At 41.5% G+C, this 27,231-nt stretch overlaps 2 protein-coding genes across 3 annotated transcripts in view; both read left to right on the top strand.

The window, feature by feature from the left end:
• The window catches only part of mtmr10 (myotubularin related protein 10), a 28,540-nt gene extending 19,789 nt beyond the window's left edge, over positions 1-8,751 (top strand). For both annotated transcript variants that reach the window (XM_084071177.1, XM_084071176.1), the window contains 5 exons: positions 37-107; positions 463-635; positions 1,191-1,361; positions 4,731-4,913; positions 5,418-8,751. In XM_084071177.1, coding sequence (XP_083927303.1) covers positions 37-107; positions 463-635; positions 1,191-1,361; positions 4,731-4,913; positions 5,418-6,032 — 1,213 coding nt within the window. In that variant the 3' untranslated portion in view covers positions 6,033-8,751. The remainder of the gene's footprint in view (positions 1-36; positions 108-462; positions 636-1,190; positions 1,362-4,730; positions 4,914-5,417) is intronic.
• A 4,172-nt stretch (positions 8,752-12,923) lies between these two features.
• Positions 12,924-25,832, top strand: atxn1l (ataxin 1-like). The gene is made up of 3 exons (XM_084066901.1): positions 12,924-13,048; positions 14,805-15,977; positions 16,984-25,832. Exons 2-3 carry the CDS (start codon positions 14,928-14,930, stop codon positions 18,454-18,456), a joined length of 2,523 nt encoding a protein of 840 aa, XP_083923027.1. The 5' UTR covers positions 12,924-13,048; positions 14,805-14,927; the 3' UTR covers positions 18,457-25,832.
• Positions 25,833-27,231: the final 1,399 nt, after the last annotated feature.

The following is a 27,231-nucleotide window of genomic DNA, read 5'->3' as shown; positions in this document are numbered from 1 at the left end:
GTTAACTGTAATTTGTGTTTACATTTGTAACTGAAGGGCCTTCCTGAAGCATTCTGCTGAGGTGGTGTACCTCCTGGATGGAAAGCATGCTTCTGTCATTCTGCAAGGTACGTATTTCAGATTGTGTATTATGGTTATTTGTCTTTGTTTCAAACTAGAATGTCATAAAGTGTGTATGCCAACACATGCCACATAGAATTGTTTTTCCTCGTCAGGGACAGTGGCTTGTTGATCTTGTATTTGTACTAGGGCTGCAACTATTGATTATTTTCATAGTGATTAATCTATCGATTGATTTTTAACCGATCATTATTTTATACTTCACCGAACAGTTGTCGTGCAAAAATTGAGAACATTACCGATCTACAAGCTTATCGATGAGTAATTTTTTCCTAATCGATTAAAATCGATTGGTAAGATTAACCTTTACACCCCTAATTTATACTTTGTTGCCCTCTACAGAGGAGCAGGACAGGGACCTGAGCTGTGTGGTTTCCTCCCTGGTTCAGCTGATGTTGGACCCTCACTATCGCAGCCTCAGTGGCTTCCAGAGCCTGGTGCAGAAGGAGTGGGTGATGGCGGGCCATCGCTTCTTGGACAGATGTAACCACTTGAAGAAGAATGATAAATCTGAGGTTGGGTATTGGGCTGTCATCATTATTACATAATTGCCTGATCATAATTGTTGGAGATAATGCATAATTGTCAGAATCGTTCCTATCTTCATCTGTATGAATTCATCCAATGAAAAATGTTCATATATTTGTGAGCTTGTAGATTGCCTATTTCCACTATTTATTTTTCTTTCTTTTTTTTAAGTGTAAAATTATTAAATATGCCCTATTTTGGCCATAGTACATTATTTATTACGATGATTGTAAGTCATTTCTTTGTATATTTAAGTTATTTGTCATATATCTGCCCGGTGCAATATTTGTTTACAAAGAAGACTAAAAGCCAAATATAAATGTATAAATTATTTATATGTTCTATGCCAAAAACATAATGAAATCATTAAACACAAATTATTTGTATATAAATTTATCAACTAAAATGGCATGACCGTGACAGCCCTAGTTTGCTACCTTGTGCTTGTTGTCGAAGTATATTGCCTTAGTCAATATTGCCAAGAGACTGATATTATTATTATTTTGAACTCTTTATATCTCCTCCTGCTCTGTTCCTTTTAGTCTCCACTGTTCCTGCTCTTCTTGGACTGTGTTTGGCAAATGATGAACCAGTACCCAGCTGCATTTGAGTTCACAGAGACCTATCTTACGGTACTGAGTGACAGCATGTGGATCCCCGTTTTTTGCACTTTCCTCTTCAACAGTCCCCGACAACATGCCGATCACTTAATGGTGAGTAGGGGTGTGCAGTGGTTAATTCAGAACTAATCAGTTTAATTGGTCATAAAATAACAATAATCTGTCATTTTGATCATAAAATAATAATTATCTATCATTTTGTTGCTGTCAGGCCGAAACCTCCCAACTTTTTATTTATTTTTCTTCGTAAATTAATTAATTATTTTGTCATACTCCACAGTCGTACTCCACAGTATCTGAATTTGAAGACTGAAAAGTAACAGTTTTGGACATTTGAGGTTTCCACCTGACACATACTATTTCATAAAATAATCTATTAATAATCTATCCCTATTTTGGGGCATGTCATTATAGGCAAAAGGTTGAATGAATTGCGGAAATAGCAGATGTACAAGTTCACAACGCGTCACGATAAGCGACACTTATGGTGCATGACACCGTTGTGTGACAAAGGCTAAGTCCGGGCTAAAATAACATAGCCTTTTTTCCTACTTATATTGATCCCAAATGACTGGCCATGGGGTCTATTTGTAGAATTGCCCCTGTCGTCCAGTTTCCCCAGCAGCCCCCATAGCATGGAGTGGAGCCCATAAGCATATTGCTACTTACGCTATTTGTAGCGGTCAAAAGTGATACATTTTTTCATGAATCTGTTATTAGTTGTCATTATATACGCACCCATGCCTTGGTTGTGGCCAATCACAGTTCGTCTTTTACTGCTGTTATGTGTTTTGCCAAGTCCCGGACTTGGCAAAACACATAACGGCAGTATATACACTGTTGGTCTGTTTAGCAGACTACGGCGGCCCGTGTGGGACAACCAAGGCACGGATGCGTGTGTAATGACAACTAACAACGGATTCTTGAAAAAAAATAGGCAAATACACCATTTGGGAAGTAGGAAAAAAGGCTATACGTTATTTTAGTCGAACTTGTCCTTGTAAGTGGTCAAATGATACACTGAAATATTTTTAAATACCCACTTCTTGATTATTTGATTAATCGAAAAAGTTATTGATAGAATAATCGCTAAGACAATAACCGACAGCTGCTGATCTTAAGGTAAGCAATGGAAAATACACATTAGTTCACTTCACCATGTTTATTTATGCGGTGGAATCCTACTGAGAATAATGTGCTCTCTTCAAGAGTGCAGAAAGAAAAAGACAGACCAAAATAACCAAAATGCATTCCATACCTTAACACTTAACCTGCCAGAATTATTTCAGATTTTTTGCTGTTTTCTGCCAGAGATGAGCCGAGATACAGAATTTTTAAGTTTTAAGTTAACAAGGAAGTGGATAGGAGTCTAGATCTTCGAAAAATCATATCTCCTTGGTCTTGGGGTCAAATTTGAAAAAGAAAATGTAAAAAAAAAAAAAAATGTAACGCATATATGCGTTATTGGCAGGCAAGTGATGGATTCTAAAGAACGCATACATGCGTTATTGGCAGAAAATTAGTTAAAAGGAAGAATAAAATGTCAACAAATGTTGGGAAGAAAACTAAAACGTCAGAAAGTATGTGTACTTTCTTGTTTGATAGGTTGACAGATATCAAAAAGCAATATAATGTTAAAATACATGTTTCCAGTCTTACCTGGAAACAAGTGAATCGGGAGTGCAGTATTTTTGGTATTTGAGTAAATTATATGAACTAGTTACTAGACCATACCCTTGGGGGCATATGCGCACATGATTTGGCAACCCGGGAGCCAGCGAACACAAAAACGCTGACATTTGGGGAAAGCGAAAAACGGGCTTCGCTGTTCCGTGCACATGATAATGGTCAATGGCTTTGTGGAAATTCAGATCAATTGCTCCAGCCACTGAGGACAACCGGGCAGAACAGATTTTGGGCTCGCCGCACACCGCACACGCAGAGCTTTGTCGAATTATAGGAGGATATAAAGTTAAGAAATTCTATTAGAGTGAGATGTAGCAGATTCTATAAGCTTACCTGTTTTTTTTTGTTTGTTTTTATCTCGTAGAACTGTTATTTTCACTACTTCAGCATAACACTGTTGTGTGACAAAGTATAAAATAGGGCTTAAGTGCTTAATCGATTCGTTGCTATATATAAAAGACATTCTAAAATATGTATATGAAATTAATAATGTATATAAAAACCTGCTTCTTATTTGTTTAATCGAAAAAGTAATCGATAGATACCCACTTCTTGATTATTTGATTAATCGAAAAAGTTATTGATAGAATAATCGCTAAGACAATAACCGACAGCTGCTGATCTTAAGGTAAGCAATGGAAAATACACATTAGTTCACTTCACCATGTTTATTTATGCGGTGGAATCCTACTGAGAATAATGTGCTCTCTTCAAGAGTGCAGAAAGAAAAAGACAGACCAAAATAACCAAAATGCATTCCATACCTTAACACTTAACCTGCCAGAATTATTTCAGATTTTTTGCTGTTTTCTGCCAGAGATGAGCCGAGATACAGAATTTTTAAGTTTTAAGTTAACAAGGAAGTGGATAGGAGTCTAGATCTTCGAAAAATCATATCTCCTTGGTCTTGGGGTCAAATTTGAAAAAGAAAATGTAAAAAAAAAAAAAAATGTAACGCATATATGCGTTATTGGCAGGCAAGTGATGGATTCTAAAGAACGCATACATGCGTTATTGGCAGAAAATTAGTTAAAAGGAAGAATAAAATGTCAACAAATGTTGGGAAGAAAACTAAAACGTCAGAAAGTATGTGTACTTTCTTGTTTGATAGGTTGACAGATATCAAAAAGCAATATAATGTTAAAATACATGTTTCCAGTCTTACCTGGAAACAAGTGAATCGGGAGTGCAGTATTTTTGGTATTTGAGTAAATTATATGAACTAGTTACTAGACCATACCCTTGGGGGCATATGCGCACATGATTTGGCAACCCGGGAGCCAGCGAACACAAAAACGCTGACATTTGGGGAAAGCGAAAAACGGGCTTCGCTGTTCCGTGCACATGATAATGGTCAATGGCTTTGTGGAAATTCAGATCAATTGCTCCAGCCACTGAGGACAACCGGGCAGAACAGATTTTGGGCTCGCCGCACACCGCACACGCAGAGCTTTGTCGAATTATAGGAGGATATAAAGTTAAGAAATTCTATTAGAGTGAGATGTAGCAGATTCTATAAGCTTACCTGTTTTTTTTTGTTTGTTTTTATCTCGTAGAACTGTTATTTTCACTACTTCAGCATAACACTGTTGTGTGACAAAGTATAAAATAGGGCTTAAGTGCTTAATCGATTCGTTGCTATATATAAAAGACATTCTAAAATATGTATATGAAATTAATAATGTATATAAAAACCTGCTTCTTATTTGTTTAATCGAAAAAGTAATCGATAGAACACTTGCAAAGAAAATAATGGACCTTGTCTTAACTCGACAGGAATTTGCCAGAAGTAAGGGCATCCCTGTAGGGGAGCAGAAGGCTCTGCGGTTCCCCACTGCGTGGGACTGGTCCCAGCAGTTCTCCATCAAAGACCAAGCCCTCTTCAATAACCCCATGTATGTCGGCAAGGGTGTTACCTGTGTCCAGAATGGAGCAGTCAAGTCCTTCAGACGCACAAAGGTCAGTCTACTAGATCTATCTACTAGAACAGTGGTTCTCTAAGTGATTTTTATGCCGAATTAACTAATTTCGCTAGGAATCCCCTCAAGGACCCCTGGGGGTCCCCGGGCCCCACTTACTATAAAACGAGTAAATGACTGCTCTAAAAAATAGAATGCGACATGCTTCAGTTTGCTCTAAAAAATAGAATGCGACATGCTTCAGTTTGCTCTAAAAAATAGAATGCGACATGCTTCAGTTTGCTCTAAAAAATAGAATGCGACATGCTTCAGTTTGGATAATGAAGTAAAATTTCAGTGCTTACACAATCTGTCATAATTCCTGTATCTACAATTACAGTATATTTTGCCTCAGTGATGACAAACCATGGAAAAGAACAGGAACAAACTGTTGATGGAGAACCTCATGTATAGATTTGAATCTGAAATATGATCGAATGAAAAATGCGAAGTCAGTTCACTGGTATAATCAAACTAACCGACACATTTACTATGCATCCTCCAGCATAAAACGTACAGCTCCACTCTACGAGGAATGCCCTCAGCCCTGCGTAACGGACTGAAAGAAGGTCACGGTACACTGACCCGGCGGAACTCCCTGTTGGTACAGCTAAAGCCTGAGCTCCGAGAAGTGATCGAGTCCCCTTCGGAACGCTTCTTCAGGGAGTGGTTCTCTCGACCTGCCGACCAGCAAGGCCTGCTCATACCCATGCTCCTCCCCTCTCACATCGCTCTGTGGAGGCTCTACTTCTTGCGTTGGGTACCCGAGGCCTGCATTCACAAAGGAGGTCCCATCACGGCCTACCACAAGGTGTCCCAGCTGGCTGACGAAATTGCAATGCTGCAGAGTCAGCTGCGGCAGTACAAAGGGCCCACGCCAGCAAACACCCCGATCTCTAGCCCCAACAACGGGACTCCTTCAGACCAAAGCAGGATGTATTTCAGGGCCAGTTCCCCGCATGATCCCTCTACAGGCACGGAGTGCCTTAGCTCCTCCTTTCCTTTCTCCCCAGTAGGTAACCTGTGCCGCCGCAGTGTGCATGGCACTCCCATTAGCAAGTTATTGAGTGGAGCAAAGATCTGGCTGTCTACAGAGACGTTGGCCAATGAGACGTTATGAGGATTGTTTGGCTTTAGGGCAGTGATTCTCAACCTGCACTGGTGGGCTGTGAGGATATTGGCAAGTGGGTCTCCAAATAATTGGCCAAAAACTAAGATTGAATTGATGATATAAAAAAATATGTTGTGGTATTTTTTTCTTTAAAACCTTGGAAAAGGAGTTGCAGATAAATAGGAACTTAAAGTATACTATGTTATTCCCATTGATCCAAGCCGGAACATTCATTGATTTAAGTGGGTGGGCCCTGTTCCAGAAAAGGTTGAGAACCACTGCTTTAGGGCTTGCTTTATTATGTACAGTTTTGTGAAATGCTTATGAGTGCCATTCACCACTTTCTATAATAGCAAATTGGAAATATAATGCCATGTCTTATTTTCATTTGGAGTGAATGAAATTTTATTTTGTATTTGTTTTTTATATTGAAAACAAAATAAGATTTTTAATTAGAGCTGCATATAAAACAGACATGGCTGACAGGAGTTTTCTATTTGGGATGCTTTATTTACATAAAGTATTTACAAAGAGCAGTAACGGAGGCTACAAACGGCGTGCATCACTATTCACTAGAGCTGCAGTCTTTTCAAAATCATTGAAAAGAGAAAGACTAATGGCACTAATAACTGTTCTACGTCATGGCTAACACATCTAACCCAAAAGACTTGAGCCTGGCTTGATTGAATGTGATGGTGGCGTATAGTTTTTTTTGCACAAGATTATTGCTATCTGTTCAAAATACACATCTCTTCAGGGTTTGCCAGGGCCTCACTCTGTAGGTAGCAAAAGTCTGATTTCAGGGTCTTTATTTTAATCTATTTTTGAAGTAGACATAAGGGCATACCCTATATTTTTGGTAACAAAATGCAGATGACACTTTGAAGAGAGAAAAACAAACCAAGCTATAACGAGTTAAATCTGTGGTAGATATTGTCTATTTTTTGTTTGACATAGTTTAGTTAAATGTTTATAAGACCTTCTGGTAAGGTACTGCAGAGAATCTATATTAAATGAATTAATATGTGATGAACGCAAAGGGACAGAGAGGAGATCACCATGGTAACCTGGGACACAATAGTACAATTACCATGGAGTTGAAACTGTCTTCACAGTACTCTTAACGTTTCCCCATTCAAACCGGCGGGTACCCCCTGAGTATGACGCAAAAGCAAAATGGCCACTATGCGAGTATGCAACTGCTGCAAAAACTGGACCATTGGACAGACTGATACCCATCTCAACATTACAAAGACACAATGAGACATTATTGAAGGACTTTACACTTGCAATGTTATTCAGACACTGCAAGTGGCCATACGACGTTCGTGTATTTTACATGACGAGGAAGAATTTAAAGATAAAATTAATGCCGAATCAACTCCAACATCTGCTATTATTGCACATTTGATGCAATACAGCTCTGAATCTGTGGGTTAGCCTAGTCTCAATGTGAGGGTTTCTGAAGGTGATTTGGGCAAATGAGTTTATGCTTGAATTCTATCCATTGACTCTCTTTAAGAAAATGGTACTTTCAAACTTTTATCCTTTCACTTAACCACTTATGCCCTATATACTAAACAAAAATAGCCGACTTACAAGCTCACAACGCGTCGCCTCTTGGCGTGTTGTGAGCTTGTAGATCTTCTGTTTTCATTATTTTATTGAAATGTTAGATTTCTGCATGAAATGACATGCCCAAAATAGGGACGCCTGGTTGAAAGTGGTTAATTGGTATTCTAAAAGGAATTATTATTTATATACTGTATGTTTACCACTAATTCACAATGTTGCACCCTGTTGTAATTGCATGATTACTGTGCTGCTCATGTACCACAGTTTGATATTGATGAGCAACAGATGTATTTATTCAGTTCTGTGAATGGTTTCAATCAGAGAAAACATCATAATCCTCTGTGCCTTTTTGGGAGATGGTCTTTACTGTGTTTTACATCTGTTATTTTGATATTCCTTTGCTATCAATATGCTAGTATATTTGAAAGTCATGTCACTGAAGCTCATTTCCTGAACAGAGGTGATGCTGACTTGTACAGTCATTGGATTTCTCCAGTGAAATGAAGATGCAGTCAGACATGTCTTATTGATTATTGGGAAAGCAGGCCTTAAAGGGAAAATTGCCCTAAAACCAAATTTATTTTCAATCTCCATTATCTTAATCAACTACACTCCACCTCCAGTGAGTTGCATTGCAATTTGATTGTAGTCATGTAAGCCTGGTAGGCAAATCATTGGTTTTACAAGGCAAAGAGGGAGTACCACATACAACCCATACCACATACAACAACTGTACTTTTCCACCCCGACTGACTTTCTGCACAACTATGGATTTTGTAATTATCACTTGCTGGGATGGACTTTTTCCAGAGAAGTTTAGAGGAGAGAGTGGTATGATAGTCACTTGAAGAGGCTGTAAAGTCAATATGTGTGTGCACAAGCAGTTGCTGTATATCCCAAAGCCGGGACCATGGTGGCTCAAACGTTTGAGGTGCACTTCAAATATGTCCCAAAGCTTGGACACATGATCACATTTAAGATGCACTTAAAATATGACATGGTTAAAATCTGGCTCATAACGTTTGCTTAATGTAATCCCCTCGCATTCATAATTGTAGGTCTCCATGTATGTATCATGTATGTATGCTATCTAATAAAGCGGAAAATCCTCAAAGGTTAAGTGTTGCTTTTATAATTGCAATAAAGAAAACGCCCTTGATAATGCTTGGAGTACATTTTAAGTATATTATTTGATGGACTTGGATGTGTTCTATTCAGTGTGCAAGGTTCATGAAATAGACTTTTAGATCTTATCAAGTCTATTAGACACTAGAGTTTCGGGGGGCTACGCCCCCCTCAACCCCAGCCGCGCACGGGGCCCAGTGTGGGCGCGTGTATATTGGGGTACCCAAATCGCCGGAGTGAAACTGTGGAAAAGGAAAAAAAAAAAATTGAAGAAATTATATTTATTATGTTGCAGGGGGTCCACAGGGGGTCCGCGGACGCCCTGCTGGTCCACGGACATCCTGTGGAGTGTTGGGACGCGCGGGGACCCCCCTGGAACATTGCGGACCCCTTCGGTGTTTTTTTTTATTTTCATGAAGGTGGTTGCTTGTTTCTGGCGCTTGTTTTTAGAAAACCTGCATGCCAACCTGGCAACCCTCATGTTTACCCCTAGCACATGGAGTAACGGTGCGCGCTGTAGTTGTTTTCCACGCTCGCGCTAATGAAACACTAAATGGAGAAGCTTATGATTGTGAGGTTGAGCGTGAATGTATTAGCATTGTAGTCACCTGAATTGAGCGTGGAAGCAGAAGACACGGTGAAGGGGAGGTGAAGGAGGCGCTTGTGTTGTTGTTTTTCTCGCGAAGGAGAGAGCTGCGGAGTTTCAATGGCGGCCGTTCGTGTTGTTTCGGCGAAACCCGTCGCCGTTCGGTGTTGGTGGCGCGCACGCTGAACGGTAAGAAAATGATTCACCTTCCGTTTTGTCCGAAATGTGGTGAGTGTAATAAATTATGTGGCGACGTGGAAACTGTGGAGTGAGCAATGATAGGTGCCCTACGCCACCCGTAAATTGTGAAAGTCGGCCGTGGCTACTGTTTTCGCGACATGTCCTGTGTCGGCGTTGTGTTGCGGCGCGCGGAAGTAACTTGTCGTTTATATAATTAGATCGTTTATATAATTAGATGTACATGGTGAGAAGAGAATTAAAGCTGTGGAAACTGTTTTAGCTGGTTTTAAAGGACAGCACACAAAAAACATGATACAATACTTTATTAACAGCTCTCACTGAAATTTGACTTGGGACTCAGCAGCCTAATATGCAACACATGACATAAAACAAAGGAAAAACAAATGATGAAAGATGCTATTATAATAGGAAGCAGGGAGTTTATCCATTCAATATATCAAACGTTAATTACTTGGCACTTTAATTGTACTTTGATGTACCTGTATATGTGGACATATAGTGCAATTATATTCTACTTATATTTTGCATCTAAAGTCGTATAACAATTTACATAAGTAAATTTGCAGTGCATTTAATATGCTGTGTGTGTGTGTGTGTGTGTGTGTGTGTGTGTGTGTGTGTGTGTGTGTGTGTGTGTGTGTGTGTGTGTGTGTGTGTGTGTGTGTGTGTGTGTGTGTGCGCGCGCGCGCGCGCGGGTGCGTTAGTATAGAGATTATAACATGTATTAACCAGAAAACACAACCAGCTTTCTTTGGTCCTCCAGCTCCCTCTGCTGTTGAAAACATGCATTTCTAGAGCAATAAGAAACTTCAATATGCCTACAAAATATTTTACACACACACACACACACACACACACACACACACACACACACACACACACACACACACACACACACACACACACACACACACACAAAACATGAAAGCAGTAAATGTTACATATTGTATTTATTAACTATTAAAGGACGACTTCACCGATTTTCAACCTATCTTCATATAATTGGTCCTCACTACTCATGATAAAATGGTACCATTTTTTTCTACTTGGTCTGTGTCTCATAGGAGGGCTGTGGGCAGTCCAGAAACCCGTCTACCAGTGACATCATCGTTAGGCATGATCTTTTTTTTCCAACAAGATTTCACATTTCTTATTTAGATTTGTATTAACACAAGAACAATGGCTTCTTTTATTGCATTGCACCTTTCCAGGAATAGAAAGCCTGCAGTTTCTATTAGCTTGGATTCCGCATTGATGATGTTACTGGTAGACGGGACTCTGAACTGTCCACATCCCTCCTCTGAGACACAGACCGAGTAGAAAAAAATGGTACCATTTTATCATGAGTATTAGTGAGGACCAATTATATGAAGATAGGTTGAAAATCGGTGAAGTCGTCCTTTAACATAAGTATTTAGTTTGTGGTAAGGCCAGGCTATCTACTGGTAAACAATACATATTTTCATGCTAAAGACCCCCAAAATAAATTGAATAACTCGGCTAAAGTGATAAACTGATTTGATGCTGTTGTTCATTTTACTGGGGGACATCAGTCATTTTACTGGGGGACATCAGTCATTTTACTGGGGGACATCAGTCATTTTACTGGGGGACATGAGTCTTTTTGCTGGGGGACATCAGTCATTTTACTGGAGGACATCAGTCATTTTACTGGGGAACATCAGTCATTTTACTGGGGGACATCAGTCATTTTACTGGGGAACATCAGTCATTTTACTGGGGAACATCAGTCATTTTACTGGGGGACATCAGTCATTTTACTGGGGGACATCAGTCATTTTACTGGGGGACATCAGTCATTTTACTGGGGGACATCAGTCATTTTACTGGGGGACATCAGTCATTTTACTGGGGGACATCAGTCATTTTACTGGGGGACATCAGTCATTTTACTGGGGGACATCAGTCATTTTACTGGGCATTTTACTGGACATCAGTCATTTTACTGGGGAACATCAGTCATTTTACTGGGGGACATCAGTCATTTTACTGGGGGACATCAGTCATTTTACTGGGGGACATCAGTCTTTTTACTGGGGGACATCAGTCATTTTACTGGGGGACATCAGTCTTTTTACTGGGGGACATCAGTCTTTTTACTGGGGGACATCAGTCATTTTACTGGGGGACATCAGTCATTTTACTGGGGGACATCAGTCATTTTACTGGGGGACATCAGTCTTTTTACTGGGGGACATCAGTCATTTTACTGGGGGACATCAGTCTTTTTACTGGGGGACATCAGTCATTTTACTGGGGAACATCAGTCATTTTACTGGGGGACATCAGTCTTTTTACTGGGGGACATCAGTCATTTTACTGGGGGACATCAGTCTTTTTACTGGGGGACATCAGTCATTTTACTGGGGGACCCCCAATAACCCACATCAAGGACCCCTGGATGTCCCCCGGAACCACTGATATAAAACATGTGGCGGACATTAATTTTGTCATAAAATGTATTTGTGAAAGAAATGTGTGCATGAAAATGAAAGGAAACCGGGTTGCCATGTCCGCTTATTTAAGCGACTTTGGGCTTGTTTTTCTGTAAAATTGCTTGTGTAAAATACTGGTAGTTGCGGGTTGCGTTTTTTTGGGCTTGTTTCTAAAGTGTTTACTTATTTTGAGCTTATTTCTAATTTGGGCTTGTTGCTTATTTGGGGCTTGTTTCCTAATGTTGTTTAAACCAGTGGCTCTTTAACATTTTCATGTGAAGGACCCCCAGATGAATATGTAGGCTACATATTCATCTGGGGGTCCTTCACATGAAAATATATGTCCACGGACCCCCCGATCTGAAAATATTTTGTGGAGTGGTCTGCTGTGACACTCAGGGAGGGGGCACGGTAGGAGAATGGCTGCGAGCTCATCCCGGGTTTCACTACGGGGTGGAAAGCGCTGATGGTCCGGGGACCCCCAAGGGTCCCTGGGTGGGGAGCCAGGGGGTCCCCAGCAAAATGTGTTAGTGTCACAGTCATTTTAACCCCTTTATCCATATTTTATACTTTGGCTATTCAAAAATAGCAGATCTACAACTACAAGCTCATAGCGCGGCACCGAGTGCCGCCCTATGAGCTTAGTTGTAGATCTGCTATTTTTTGAAAAATCGTGAACATTTTGTGCAAATCTTTGAATATAATATGTTTTTAAAGCAAACATTTGTAACTCAAATCTTTGCTTCTGGGGGTCCCAGGAACAAAATATTTTGAGATGGGGGACCGCAGCCAAATACATATCATTTTGGAGGTCCTTGACAGTTGACATGAAAAAGTTTGAGCACCACCACTGGCCTAGTCGCTTCTTTGGGGCTTGTTTTCATAGACCTGGTTGCTTGTTTCTCTCGCAAAACCTGGCAACACTGATTGTCGAGCGAGCGAGCGAGCGACGTCATCGGTAAGCGCCCTCGGCCTCCGACAGAGATGGGCTCTACTCCTCATTCCTGATGTGACTTCATCCATTTTCCTCAGCATTATCATCACTTTATCTTCACACAGAACATTCACTATGCCGTCTGGAGGTACGTTCATGACAGCAGAACACCCTGTAACACCTGACCACAGCGTGCACTGTCACTTTAAGATCATTAATAATGTCAGTCAGAGGGTCTGCTCGGCTAGCTAGTTAGCTTAGCCACCGAGCCAGTGGCTAGCAGCAGTGCTAGCAAACGTCGTAAAGCTAAGTTAGCTAGCAGTGATCAGTCACACACACACATCAGTGTCAACTCAACACTTTCACTGCGTTTTATAGCTGGCTTTTTGTTCTGCAGAGTGACATGTTGTAATTGTGTTGTGGTTTGGATTAACACTAAACCCTAACCAGCTAGCTATTAGCCACGGCAACGTTAGCCTGATTGCACTTGCTAAACATTGCTTGTGTGACAGTAGAAACTTACAATTTACGTTGTAGGCATTTTAGCAGACGGCTCTTAATCTCGAGCGATTTACAATAAGCAACGACAACACAAGGTAATACATCAGATGTATAGAAATAGCCATCTAGGAACCAATAACCACCGACCTATCATCAGTCTAACAGTAGAATATTCTAAAAAATCAATAATCTGTACATTGAACTATACACACTACAGGATGCCAGGTCAACAATGACCTGGCATCTGTCTAAATAAAATGCCATCTAAATTACATTTTAGCCTTTTGACTATACAACCCAACACACGTTTATGTTTGAATGTTTCTGAATTTTGTTTTCTTTTTGTGGTGGTGTTGTTGCATGATGTGCTACACGTTCTGATCTTATTTCTGTGCTGGCAACCGAAGTATAACTGGTACAGATCTGCTCACTCTGAGATCAAGCTGGGTTGAAGTGTAATGGGTGGATCTTTGCAATCGTTAAATTAGACCAGTGGATCTCAAACTCTTTAAATTAAAGGACCTCCAATTACTCTGAGGGCTTACAAATGAAACCAGATGGACTCATAAGAGTTACTGACATGTAAGGGTCCATTCAGAACCCCCTCAAGGAACCCTGAGGGTCCCTGGACCCCACTTTGAGAACCACCGAATTAGACCACCCATCCTTAAAGGCCATTATGTGCATTACCTAAAGCAAATACCATATTTTTTTATTACTGGAAATATAAAAGGAGGACTGTGATTGGTTTTAATGTAAAGTTTCATTTTAACAAAAAGAATAAAGTCAAGTAGCACTCTTGCAATATGTATGGTTATAGGTGTTGTTCATGAAAGCGACAGAAACCTTCCACGTATTTCTCCACTTGGTGGGATAACAAACAACTACATCATGGGACAAGAATTGTGATGAGCAGAAATTGGTCCTTTTTTATTGTGAAGCATCTAAGAGCTTTTGGGGCAAAAGGCATAACCGAAGTGCCAGGTTCTTTCACCTTTTCTCTGTTTAGCTCTCTAAAAATGTATATTTGTGGCCCCATGAGTCACCCCTATATCAGTTTGGATAAGCGCAGAATACATATCCATGGTGAGCAGATAGCCTATTGTGTCTCAGCTTTTAAAACTGTGCAAATGCTTGATGCCTAGCCATCTGTCAACCCTAAATGTATGATATAATCTGCCCCACCTAAATACCTAATTCACAACTAAATTGACAGAATGATGTGATTTCATTCAGTTAGAACATATCACAGTCACCTTACCACCCTCAGCCTCATTTCTGCAGTGGTCTTTGGATTTGACACTGACAGCCAATAATGTCAAAATGTGGAGGTGCTTAAAGTCTTTCCCTGATATGGCAAGCTTGTGACAAACTTATGCTAATAAAATCTTCCGCTGTTGCAGGTGAACTGGTGGATGAGGTCAGCCAAATGATTTCAGAACCGGTTCCTGTGCTGACTGCCTGGCTTGCAAGTTTCACCTCCTGTGCAGTACAGTGAAGCTACTCGCTCGCTCAGAAGATTTGCAATGAAGCCAGCGCAGGAGCGTAACCAGGAGTGCCTGCCTCCTAAGAAGAGGGACCTCCCAGTCAGCACCAGCAGTGGGGCTGGAGGAACAGGAGGTGGAGGTGGTGGTGGAGGAGGAGGTAGTGGAGCAGTAGGTGGTGGCAGTGGAGGAGATGACGTGACTTCCACTCAGAGCTCTGGGGCTGGCAGTGACACTCAGGGAGGGGGCACGGTAGGAGAATGGCTGCGAGCTCAGCCCGGGTTTCACTACGGGGTGGAAAGCGCTGATGGCATACCAGCCGTGCCTGTCGACCAGTACGGCATGCTCTACAAAGTGGCTCTCCCCTCTGTCAGCTATTCCCCCACCAGCCTCCACCCTGTGTTTTCCCAAGCTTACACTGTACACTCGCCTCTACTTCAGCATCCAGGTCTCCCTTATCCGCCCCTAGGCTATGCCCAGATCCCTCATTCCTCTCTGCAGTTCGTCAGCTCCCCTTATGCCGCAGTACCTTATGCAGTACCACCAGGATTTGTTCCCAGCTCGTTAATCTCTCCCTCAGGCAGCATCTCTCAGCCCCACACCGTCTCCCACCTTGTTCCCTACCCGTCCGTCATACAGGAGGGCGTCGTGTCCCCTCCTCCCCAGGCCCAAGTATCCGCTCATACCTTTGCCAAAGTCGCAGCGTCCGGGATGTCGTCCGGGCTCTCAGTGATGATGTCATCAGAGCAGGCCGCCCAGCAGCACCTCAGCGCAGTGGAGCTCAGTGCCCGGGGGATGCCAGTCTTCTACCACCCTCAGGGCACCAGGGCCGCCCCCTCATCTGCCCACAGGGACCCCCTCCACCACAATGCCCATCAGGACAACGAAATGGAGATGAACGGAGGCGATAAGGAGCAAGGGGCGAGGGAGCTGCTCCCAGACTCGGTCTACTCTGCCAGGAATGCACGGCTGCTGCAGGCAGCGTCCGGCTCTCTAGTGCTGGAACACACCCAGGACAGGAGCATCAAGAGTCGCAGGATGGAGGGCAGGGGCTCCCCAGGCCAACGCAGCACCCCAGACAGTGATCTGGAGGTAAGACTCTAAAGATGCCCTACTAATATTCTAACTATGCATTAATCTGTCTGCTCAACATTATTTTACTTAACCCTTAAACGTCCTATTTTAGACTTTGTCGTATACTCAAGCTCACTGTGCTTGTAGAGGTGCTACTTTAGCTATAACCCCCGAAGTGAATGTTTTTTTTTTGTTTAATTTTTGCCTATAATGGCATGCTGAAAATAGGGAAGCCAGGTTGAAAGTGGTTGTGGCTTTTTCACGTTAAAATAGAACATATCTCCCATGTACTATTGTCTTAAACGTACTCATCTTCATTTCAGCTATTGTGTATCTTAGTGGCCGTGTTGTTCATGTTTCTTCCTGCCCCTTACTCCCTTCTCTTCTTGTATTGAATGTGTTTTGGACCGGTATATCATTGGGCCTCAGATCAGTTAGAGCAACATTTTTTTGACACATTAATGTAAAAACTACGATTTGTGGTCATAGCTTAAAAGCACCCACTGAAACCCACTGTCGCCTTCCTCTTTAGTGGAGGTTAACACAAGAGTGCTAACTTAACTCGTAGACTGTACTAATGCTACCAAAGTATCATTTGTACATATACAAGGAAATTGTGTTTCAAGTTTGATTGTGCAAGCCATTAGTAATTCAACCAGGATACAATCTCTTAAGTGTGTTTTGGTACGTATCCTCGTTTAATTTGGGTCAGTGCGATTAAAAGCCTGTAATATATGTATATGCAATGACACGAATGAGGGAAGTGCTACAGTGGACTGTTTATTTTCTTACTGCTGTGCAGGCTACAGGGAGCAATGAGGTACATTACAGATGCCAGCAGGTATGGAGGCTCAATGCAAAACACAAAGCCTCATTTTGAATGAAGAATTGCATCGCTTTATCGCAGCGTAATATTTGCATTCTGTCTGGATGTACTCATAACACAAACAATAGTTCGGAAAAAAAGATATTGGGATTAATTCTGATCAGTTTTTCTGTTCTTTTGTTTTAACGCCACCTCTAGGTCCAGCAAGTAGTCGGCCGCCTGGCCTCTCCTGTCCAAGGTGGGAGCCGTAAAGAGGTGTCCTTTGCTCCCCTGAATCTCTCTCAGGGTTCCCACAGAGGCAGAGACGTCCATGGGGAGACTGCAGGGATGATTGCCTGCCGGACAGCCTATACTACACAACCTGTGTGCTACGGTGACCCCAGAGTGACCTCATTGCAGCAGCAAGCAGCAGGGCAGCCGGGCCATGCAGTCATGCTGTCCAACGGGCAGCCAGTCCTGATTCCACTGGAGTATCATACTCAGCATCATCCGCAGCCTCAGCCTCCACAGCAGCACTACATGGCGCAGGTCAGCGATGCCACATCCACTTCTATCATGACCTCCGCCATTGCTAACTTCAAGACCTCTGATCCCCCAGCCAGAGTGTGCCTCCCTGACAGGGCTGTGGTGGAGCTGACTACAGCGCAGCAGCAGCAGCAGCAGCAGCTACACCCTCCACAGCCCGCTGTCCCAGCAACAGCAGGTCTGACTCAGGCCCTAGCTCCGCCCCTCACCCCTACGCCTGCCCCCGCTCCCGGCAACCCGTCACACTTCATGAAGGGGGCCATTATCCAACTAGCTACCGGGGAGCTGAAACGTGTCGAGGACCTGCAGACTCAGGACTTTGTGCGGAGCGCTGAGGTGAGCGGAGGGCTGAAGATTGATTCCAGCATGGTGGTTGACATCCGCTCCAGCCAACAGAGACCTGGCCTCGTTGCTCTGCATTTCACTGTCGGTGAGCAGCAGAGCAAGGTGACCATCGACGTGCCTCCGGAGCACCCATTTTTTGTATTTGGCCAAGGCTGGTCATCCTGCAGCCCCGAGCGCACAGCCCAGCTCTATGGCTTAACCTGCCATCACCTACAGGTGGGAGACGTGTGTGTGTCCATCACCTTACAGCAGCAAGCCCAGTCACAGCAACAGAAACAACCACAGCAGCATCATTCCCAACCACAGCAGCCCAACCTGGCCAGGACTTCTACTAAAGCCAACTCTACATCTGGGCTCGGCCACCAGCCCATGGGGCCCCCAGCCCCTCAGCAACCGCGGCCTCAGCCCCATTTCAGGTTAGAACGCATACACAGAGAACGAGAGCGGGAAAGAGAGAGAGACAGGGGAGACAAGGAGGAGGCCATGCAGTTAGGAGGAGGTGCTGGGCACACTGAGTTGCCCACCAGACCAAATAGAACCTCAGCAGAGCACCCGAGGAGCCAGAGCAGTTACTATTTGCACAGCGAAGGCTCTATGTGTCCGGGGGCAGGGCCAGGAGCAGCGCAGTCTGCAATGGGTGCTTCTCAGAGGCGCTGGTCGGCCCCAGGCATCCAAAGATATACCATGAAGGGAGACGAGGGGCCGCGCCCTCAGATGGGCACGTCTGGCCCCCCTCGGCCATCCTTCATCTCCCAGGAGGTCAAGTTGTCCATCGAGGGACGCTCCAACGCTGGGAAGTAGCATCAACGTAGGTAGTGACTGCACAAGCGACTGCCAAAAGGAAGAATGAGGAGACCGAGGAAAGAAGAGTGAGAATGTAGCCTCAGAATGATTGAGATTTTGCACACCTAACAAGATCACGAGAAAGATCGTCTTCACCAGAGCTTTCTTGTGAGTTGCTCAAGTTCGGTTCGGTTGTTGGTCAGTCTTATGAGGTCACCTCTGGCTCAGTGGTCGGTAAATAAAAAAGAAAAAGGCCTGTGCTCTTCCAGACAGTTGAGAGCTGAATGGAGAGCATGTAGCTGGTGAATCGCCTACCAAAGTCCTTACAGACTGCATTTCTCATCCTCCCTTGCCTCCATTCCATACGATCCTCGCCCAGTGGTTATCACATTGAGAGCACCAAACCTTCCCCTCACTAGACCCTGGACTAAGAAGAATGTGTTTGTAGCACAACGAGACTCCTAATTCTGCAGGTCCTGATGTAGTGATATTTGATAAGATCACCCCCCTCCACCCTGCTCTCTCTCCTCCCTCTTCCCTCACATTCCTATAATTGTGTAACCTTCAAAAGCATTCACTCCAAAAACAGTGGTGTTGCTCACATCAGCAGCATTTCTAGGACGGTTGGTCCAAAAATTCTCAGTGTATGTTACATAATGCTTCTGCATCAGGACACCTCTGCTGTCAACAGAGCTACTCTCTCCTTTGCTTCAGGGAGGCCAGTCTGAAATGAGGGGACCCTCTGAAGCTGTGTGGGTTACTCCACTAGTCTTACAATCAACATAGTGATCATCAATCAGTCTGTATATTCAGCAATCAATTACTACTCTGGAAAAAAAAATCTCTGCTTTCAATGTTCACCATCATACCCTCTGGCTTACCCCAGATGGGAAACTAACATGTTTGTGTGTGTATGTGTGAGCGAGAGAGAGTGTGTGTGTGTGTGTGTGTGTGTGTGTGTGTGTGAGTGATTTTGTAAATGCCACAGGTTCATGCCTACTTGCTTTTCTTTTGTTTATTTAACAGAAATACAAAGCCAGATGACTTGCATTCCAGTATCATAGAGAATGCTCACCACTTACACTCTTTTTTTTCCTTTTCTTTTTTATTGGGTGTCCCCGAAAAGCCTTTTCATGCCACGAGCAATGCCCTTTCTGATCCTCACTATACCTCAAAGATCTCCAGGCTAGACTGGTGACTTTTTTCTTTCTTTTTTTCCCCTTTTTATTTTGTTTAAATGTTATTTCAGTGTAATCATAGAAGGTGGCACTTGTTGGTTATACACCAAAGTCACCTGTGGGAATGAAGCTGAGAGCCATACTGTCCTACACCACTGCATGTGGATCACTTCAGCCTCTAAAGCCCTGGACAATAGAATGAAAACCGTTTCCGGTTGTGGCTTAGGAATAGGTTTAAACTTTATGGGGCCTGTAGGTCAAAACAGCCCGTGTCAGTGGGATGGGTCCTTCTCAACTCCTGTCAATCTTTGCTCAGTTACCAAGTCGAAGCAATATTTCAAGCACAAGGCTGGCCTTGCATTCCCCACACAGCTTTTGAGGGAAATCTCCTTTGTAGTGTGTGTGTGTGTGTGTGTGTGTGTGTGTGTGTGTGTGTGTGTGTGTGTGTGTGTGTGTGTGTGTATGCATGCATTCATAACATAGATGTGTGTGTGTGTGTATGTATGTATATATATATATATATATATATATATATGGGCTGTCAATTGATGTTTTTTTATCAGATTAATCACAGATTAATAATTAATCATGATTATTCACCATTCTTAACTACGCCAAAATATGCCCATTTTATTGTGGGAATGGGAAAAAACGGTCTCGTTCTCACTGCTCTCAGTGAGAACGAGACCGTTCTCACTTATCACGTTTGGATAATTGTTTGGATCCATCAGCCTTCAGATAACAGTGCGACGACTAGTGCAGAATGGGTGGAATCATGGGATGTACCGGGCTGATCATTCTGCGCATGCATTCATGTTAAAATGTTAAAATGTGTGATTGAATTAATTCCATACATTTATTGAATCAGTTAACTGCTATTTTGACAGCCCTAATATTTATGTGTGTGTGTGTGTGTATGTGTGTGTGTGTGTGTGTGTGTGTGTGTGTGTGTACGTTTGATGTACAACCTCCAATACTTCTACCCCGACCTGAGACTTCACTGCTTTTAAAAGGCGATGCACTATTTTGGAATCAATTATCATTGTTACTTCAACAGTTATACACAATCAAGGCATGCCTTTTGAGAAATCTCTCAAGAAACGACATATTATAGATTGAAAGGCCTCTATTGTTTGGATTCTCCATCTTACTGATAGTATTTCTAGAGTTTTCCCTTTCCTAATTAGATTTAATTCAAGCACATCTCCAAGAGAGGCTTGACTTGTGAACGTCATCAGTCGTCCTCTACTTTGTCTCGTTTTAGGATCAGTTTCTTGTATAGGGTCCTTTATGTTGTCCAAGGCAATATTGTATTCCAGATTATCTTAAAGATTGTCTCGTATTGCACATAGAAAACGTCATTCATTGATTCACACTGACCTTGTAATGGGAATCACATATAGCATATAGTTTGTTTTTGTTTTGTTTTTAATGAAGGGAATATGTTTGAAGTATTCTTAAGGCGTTTTGTTGGTGAGAGAAAAACTGACTTGCATATTTAACACTGTTTACAAATTAGCCACAATGAATGCTGCAGTTTCCTCCTCGCAGATTTTAGCATAGTCACTGAGAAACTTCAAAAGGATGTAATTAAGATCAAGTGCAATTACAACAGATGTACAACCATTCAGACGTCTAATAATAGATAGCATTACACACACACACACACACACACACACACACACACACACACACACACACACACACACACACACACACACACACACACACACACATTCCCGTTATCAAGTACAAGTCACTCAGTTCCAATTGTCTGTTTCTCCTGGATTTTAGTTTTGTTTATATTAATCCTATCCTATTATGGACATTTAACCACTTCAGCCCTATATACTTTGTTATATAACAAATAATGGTAATAGCTGATCTACAAGAACGTTTTTAGCTTGTAGATCGTCTATTTGAGCTATTTTCGAAAAAAAAGTAATAAAACAAATAAGGGTTAATGTGGTTAACTCACTTCTGTCTAAGTTTTTCAACGCCTTTGTACTCTCTTGCATGTTCAATATCACTCGCATCATTCTACACGCTCGGACACATCCATTTTGTTCTTCACATTTGTTCATTGTTTGCGTGTCTGAGTAAGGTGTTTGTGTCTGTGTTTGTAGAATTAAATGAACCTGTCCCTCAGCCTGGACATTGATGTGTATGCTGATGATGTGGTGACATCCAGTGTCTTCTGATGGGCTGGAGTCCCACTTCTGATGCTAAATATAGACGGGTGTGTCAAATGTAGTTCATACGTACGTGTCCCCTCCTCCAACTCTAAACCCTAATTTATGCGCTGTCGCACGGTGAGAATAGCAGACCTACAAGCTTCTAGGTCGGCTTTTCTCGGTGCATGGCGGAAGTATGAATCGGGCTTAACCCTTGCCTCCAGAACATTTTATGTTGAGCGGAGCCCCTAAGGGTTCACCGAACATCCAACCCCACCCTCTGTCAGTGAATAGAGAAACCATGGGAGACATGTCCAAACGGAGAGGCCTGACCTGGGCTTAGTAGACCGACATCCTCTGCTACTGTTATGACAGGGGATGAGTAAATGCTTTTTGAGTTTGGTTGCCATTCTGATAACTGGATTCCCGATATGGAATGATACGCTTTGCCATATCAATCAATCCAATCAATTTGTATTTAAAAACGCCAAATCACAAGTTATCTCATGACACATAACATATATTGCAGGTCAAGACCGTACTCTTTAATTGTAAAGAGCGCAATCCTTGTTTTTATTTTTGTTTTGTAATGAGCACATTTTGGTTATGCTAATAGCAATATAGTTACACAAAACACCTGACAACATTTCATGTAGTCTTAGCATGTACTATGCAGTAAACGTTGGAAGTGTTCTTCCCTACGCTGTCAAAGCATACAGATTAAGGGATTGGGCAGGTTTGTATTGTATGCAAGTAGGCTGATGCAGTTCTTTAACATTGAGCCCTCATTGAGTACTTTTGTTTTCCATTCCCTTACCATTGGGTATCCAAAATAAGAGGTAGTGTTTGTATTGTTGCTTTGTTTCTACTTTCTACCCTGCAGACCCTTATCTGACACGTTTTCTAAATACAGCAATCTATTCAGTAACAGATCATTTCACTCTAGCCTATACCTGTGACGTTGCCACACAGTTGGAGCCAAATCATGATTAGTTAGATCGTTCTAATTTTAATGTGTATTCAACGTTATTTGGTATAATTACCAAGCCACTGAAACGCAGTATTTTAGGTTAACACACCTTTTTAATAGGGTTTTCATGGTGCAAGCAGTGCCACCGGTGACTTTACCTCCTATTAAATCTCACTGCAAGACCATTCTATGCTACAATGAGCCTTCTTCGCTCTCTAATTTGAGAAGGACGTGTTGCGTTTAGCAGCATAGCTCTACTCATAAGTCAAGATGTCTGAACTCCCTTGTTTCATTCACTCACTGAAATCCTTTGTTGTAAGTAATTGCACTAATTGCCCTCTTTTACAGTGTTTTAAAATGAACTGTTGGTAAATTGAAGAGTTCCAAAATGTAAGCACACAAAATCATGGGGGGGGGGGGAGAGTAACGGCTGTGTGCATGTTTTTGTAGATATATTGAGGTTCTTTTTTTTCCCTTTTTTTTGTATAGTTAGCTATTTTGATGCTTGTCAATAATGCCTTAAGATCTGCTTTGTACGTGTTTATGGAATAATGCTTCTGATCGATTTGGGGATTACTTTTTTATTCTGCGTAAGAAAGATTATTCTTGGACTCCTTTTGAATTTACCCCTCTTTGTCACTCTCCTGTTGATGCAGTGTTGGATCTGTGTTAACTGACAGATTCTGTCAAAGAGAGTCCCGGTATGCCCCAGATAAAATGTCTTTCCTTTCTGCACGATCCTCTTTTGAGTTTTATCCCAATGAGTACACATTTTTGGCTGACATTATACATGTATTTCTTGACCATTTCTGTTCACGGAACAGAAAGACTTTTATTTTCCAAACATAGAAATCTCTTGTCGCCACCTAAAGTGAATAAAAGCTCTTCAATGCACTTTTAACACATTGATGTCAGGAGTGTCTGCAATAGAGGGATTGTCCCGTAACACACACACAAACAGCATTTGTTATTAATGTGAGTGGACTGAGCATGAGTACTCTTTCTCCCCTTGAGGTAAGAGGCTGTGCATGACATCTTGATGGTCTAAATCAGCGGTTCTTAAAAGTGGAGTCTGGGGACCCCCAGGGTGTCCTCGAGGGTTTCCCCAGCTAAATGATTGGTAACTCTTGAGAGTGTACAAGTGGAACCAAATGGACCCTCACAGGTCCATTTGGTTCCACTTATACACACTCAGAGTTATTTGAGGGTCCGTGGCCTAATGCATAGTAAACTAGGGCAGTGATTCTCAAACGTTTCCATGTCAAGGACCCCTAAAATGATATGTGTTTGGCCGCGGACTCCCATCTCAAATACTTTGTTCCAGGGACCCCCAGAAGCAGAATTTGAGTTACAAATGTTCGCTTCAAAATATATATATTCAAGTTTTGCACAACTTTTCACGATTTTTCAAAAATAGCAGATCTACAAGCTCATAGCACGGCACTCAGTGCTGTGCTATGAGCTTGTAGATCTGCTATTTTTGAATAGCCAAAGTATAAAAGGTTAATTATTGTGACGCTATGTTAACACATTTAGCTGGGGACCCCCTGGAACCCCCCGAATGGCCCCTGGGGGTCCCCGGAGAGCCAATGAAGTAGGGGTCCTTGAAATTAAACAGTTTGAGAATCACTGGTCTAAATTCTGACCCTCGCTCTGCTCTGGATAACAAAAGTGATGGTTCCATTTTGGTATAATGGAGAAAATGGTGGGCCACGTCTATCAGTGACTACTTGTTGGTTAATGTGTGTTGTTTCTTGTGACTATGGAAACAGGCATTATAATCCCTGACTAAATGGCTAGTGGTGGACAGTAACTTAGTACATTTACTTAAGTACTGTACTTAAGTTTTAAATTGAGTATATGTACTTGTGTATTTGTATTTTTGGATACTTGGATGACTTTCACTCCACTACATTTCAAAGACAAATATTGTACTTATGACTCCACTACATTTCTAGGAAGGAAAGTATGAACTAATTCAGCCCTATTTCAGTAATGGTGAAAATAGCAGATCTATAAGCTCACAACACGTGGCGATGCGCGTGTGGAGAGCTTATAGATCTGATATTTTCAAAATGTATTGATTGATATTTGTTGACTATTTATGCAAAATCTGATTTGTTTAGGAGGGAAGATGTCTAAAATAATGTCAATACAGCAATGCATTGATATTAAAAAGAAAATGTACTTTGTAATTTGTACTTTTGAATACTCAAGTATTTTTAAAGGCAAGTACACAAAAATACTCAAATACACAAAAAAAGTAGTCAACACATTTGACTGAGCAACTTTCACGTGTAGTGGAGTAATATTTGACCAGGAGTATCTATACTTTGACTCAAGTGCTGGGATGAGTTCTTTGTCCACCACTGTAAATGACTCGCTGGTTTTGGTCTACTGTTGTATAGCTAAGGTAAATTCAGGACGGTTTAGGTATCGCTGATGCCTAAGTAAATCAGGAGAACGAGAACGGTTTCAAGGTTGTTTCTTTCTTAAGTCCTTGTGTATTTTCAGATTTGACATTGTACTTTTGGCACTAGGTGACACTGCTTTTTATGTGACGTGTAACTAGTTTAAAAAAACAAAACAAAAAAACAAGCATCTTTTTTTACGCCTAAATCTGCAAAATATATGCAATGATGTGTATGTAACATTCAATCCACAAGTATAATCCAGGTTGTATGGACTTTGTATAGTGAGTTTTAATATTGTATGGCCGTACCAATATGTATTGATTCTTTATCAGAAGCCTTAGAGTTGTCTACCCAAAGTGCTCCCTTAGAATACCCTACACCTACCTGAACTTAACAAAGCATTAATAACTATATTTTGTTGCGTTTTTATTTGTACCCTTTTTTGAATAAAATAGATTTGTACTGTATATTTGTACCTCTCTGTGAACTACTTTAGGGCTGTTTTGTTTTTGTTTTGCTGTTTTAATTCTATGTACTTAAGGACACAAAGATATTGTATTTTTATTGTTACAGCTAACTTCTTGGAGACATTGCATTTATCATGTTTGTTAAGTAAACACAATATAATATATATCTATATAAACTATTATCCTACTCATGTGATGTGTGTTTCTTGGGTGAGTTTGAGAAAGTTTAATATGTTTTGGGGTCATAGAATATCTTCTCTACTCTGCTAAAGATGTGGAAAACAAAGCCCTGTCTAGTGAGATGCCTCACTTCTATCAAATAAACGTATTGCTGGTGTGCTACATTACACCAATGTTCTAAAGGCTGGCTTATGTGATTAATGTTTTTTTTTTGGGGGGGGGTGGGGGTTGTTAGTTTGGGTCTTGACGAGACATTCAATTTCTGTTTTGAGAAACACTATTCTAAAGCATGATTTATATTTTGTCTTATGACAGAACATAAATTAGGCAATAGGCATAAGTCTTCACTTTTCAGGAGTTCACCATCTTAATTCCTGCTATAGAAAGCTTACTATTCAGACTTTATACTTATACTCTACTACATCTCAGAGCCAAATTTGTACTTTTTACACACTACAACCATTTGAAAGCTTCAGTCACTAGTTTCTTGGTATATTTGGATTATTACAAAACATACATTAACCACATAAGCCCTATCTGATATGTCTATTCAAAAATAGATCTGCAAGCTCAGCTCGTCGCATCGCGATGACACGTGAGCTGGTAGATTTGGTTTTATGAGTTTGAGGTTTTGGAAAGTCTGAGTACTTTTACTTTGGTATCGTGAGTAATTTTATACTTTTATGCAAGTAGAATTGTTAATACAGGACTTTGACTTATAACAGCATTTCTTATATTGGGATATTGCTACTTTTACTTAAACAATCTGAGTACTTCCACCTCTGCTTGTGTCTGACATGACCATGGGGGAGTGAGAAGGGAAGAGATGGATACTTGGACATTATAATAAAGTCAATGTTTATTTTCCACATTCTATTCCAGGTTTTATTATGATCTGTACATCTGTTAATATAGTAAGAGGGCGGCCTCCCCAAAATGCCTCCCATTGAGTATGCACATGACAACAGAGCTAGCATAAATGGTATCATTTCCATCTCTATTTAACTCATTCATTTTGGCCTTTTTCAGAAAGATTTCTTTTGTAAACATGGACATAGAGAGAAAATCCTGATAGACTTGGTAAAAGGCCAACGTTTTGACAACATATGAAAAGATCATTTTCTTTTGCTTAAATTGAATAAAAACAGGCAGGCATAAACTAACAGTAGAACACAAGCTCATATTGAACCATTCTAGGACAAATGCAGTTTCACAACATGCAGTGCTTACTTAATTCATTCTGAAAGTACTGCTTGAAATGACAATTGTCAAAAGTACTGCAGTTGAAATGGTTTGCCATAACTAAGGCCCAACTTTTTTTCTTCCACTGTAGGACAAAGCAGGCGACGATGGCAATATCGGCACCAAATCAAAAAGCAACATCTGAGAATACCCAGTATTCATAGACAC

The sequence above is a fragment of the Gymnoscopelus microlampas genome, assembly GCF_963454915.1.
Source record: "Gymnoscopelus microlampas genome assembly, chromosome: 1".
NCBI lineage: Eukaryota > Metazoa > Chordata > Actinopteri > Myctophiformes > Myctophidae > Gymnoscopelus > Gymnoscopelus microlampas.
Note: the sequence above shows the minus strand (reverse complement) of the source record. Positions and strands in the feature narration are given on the sequence as shown.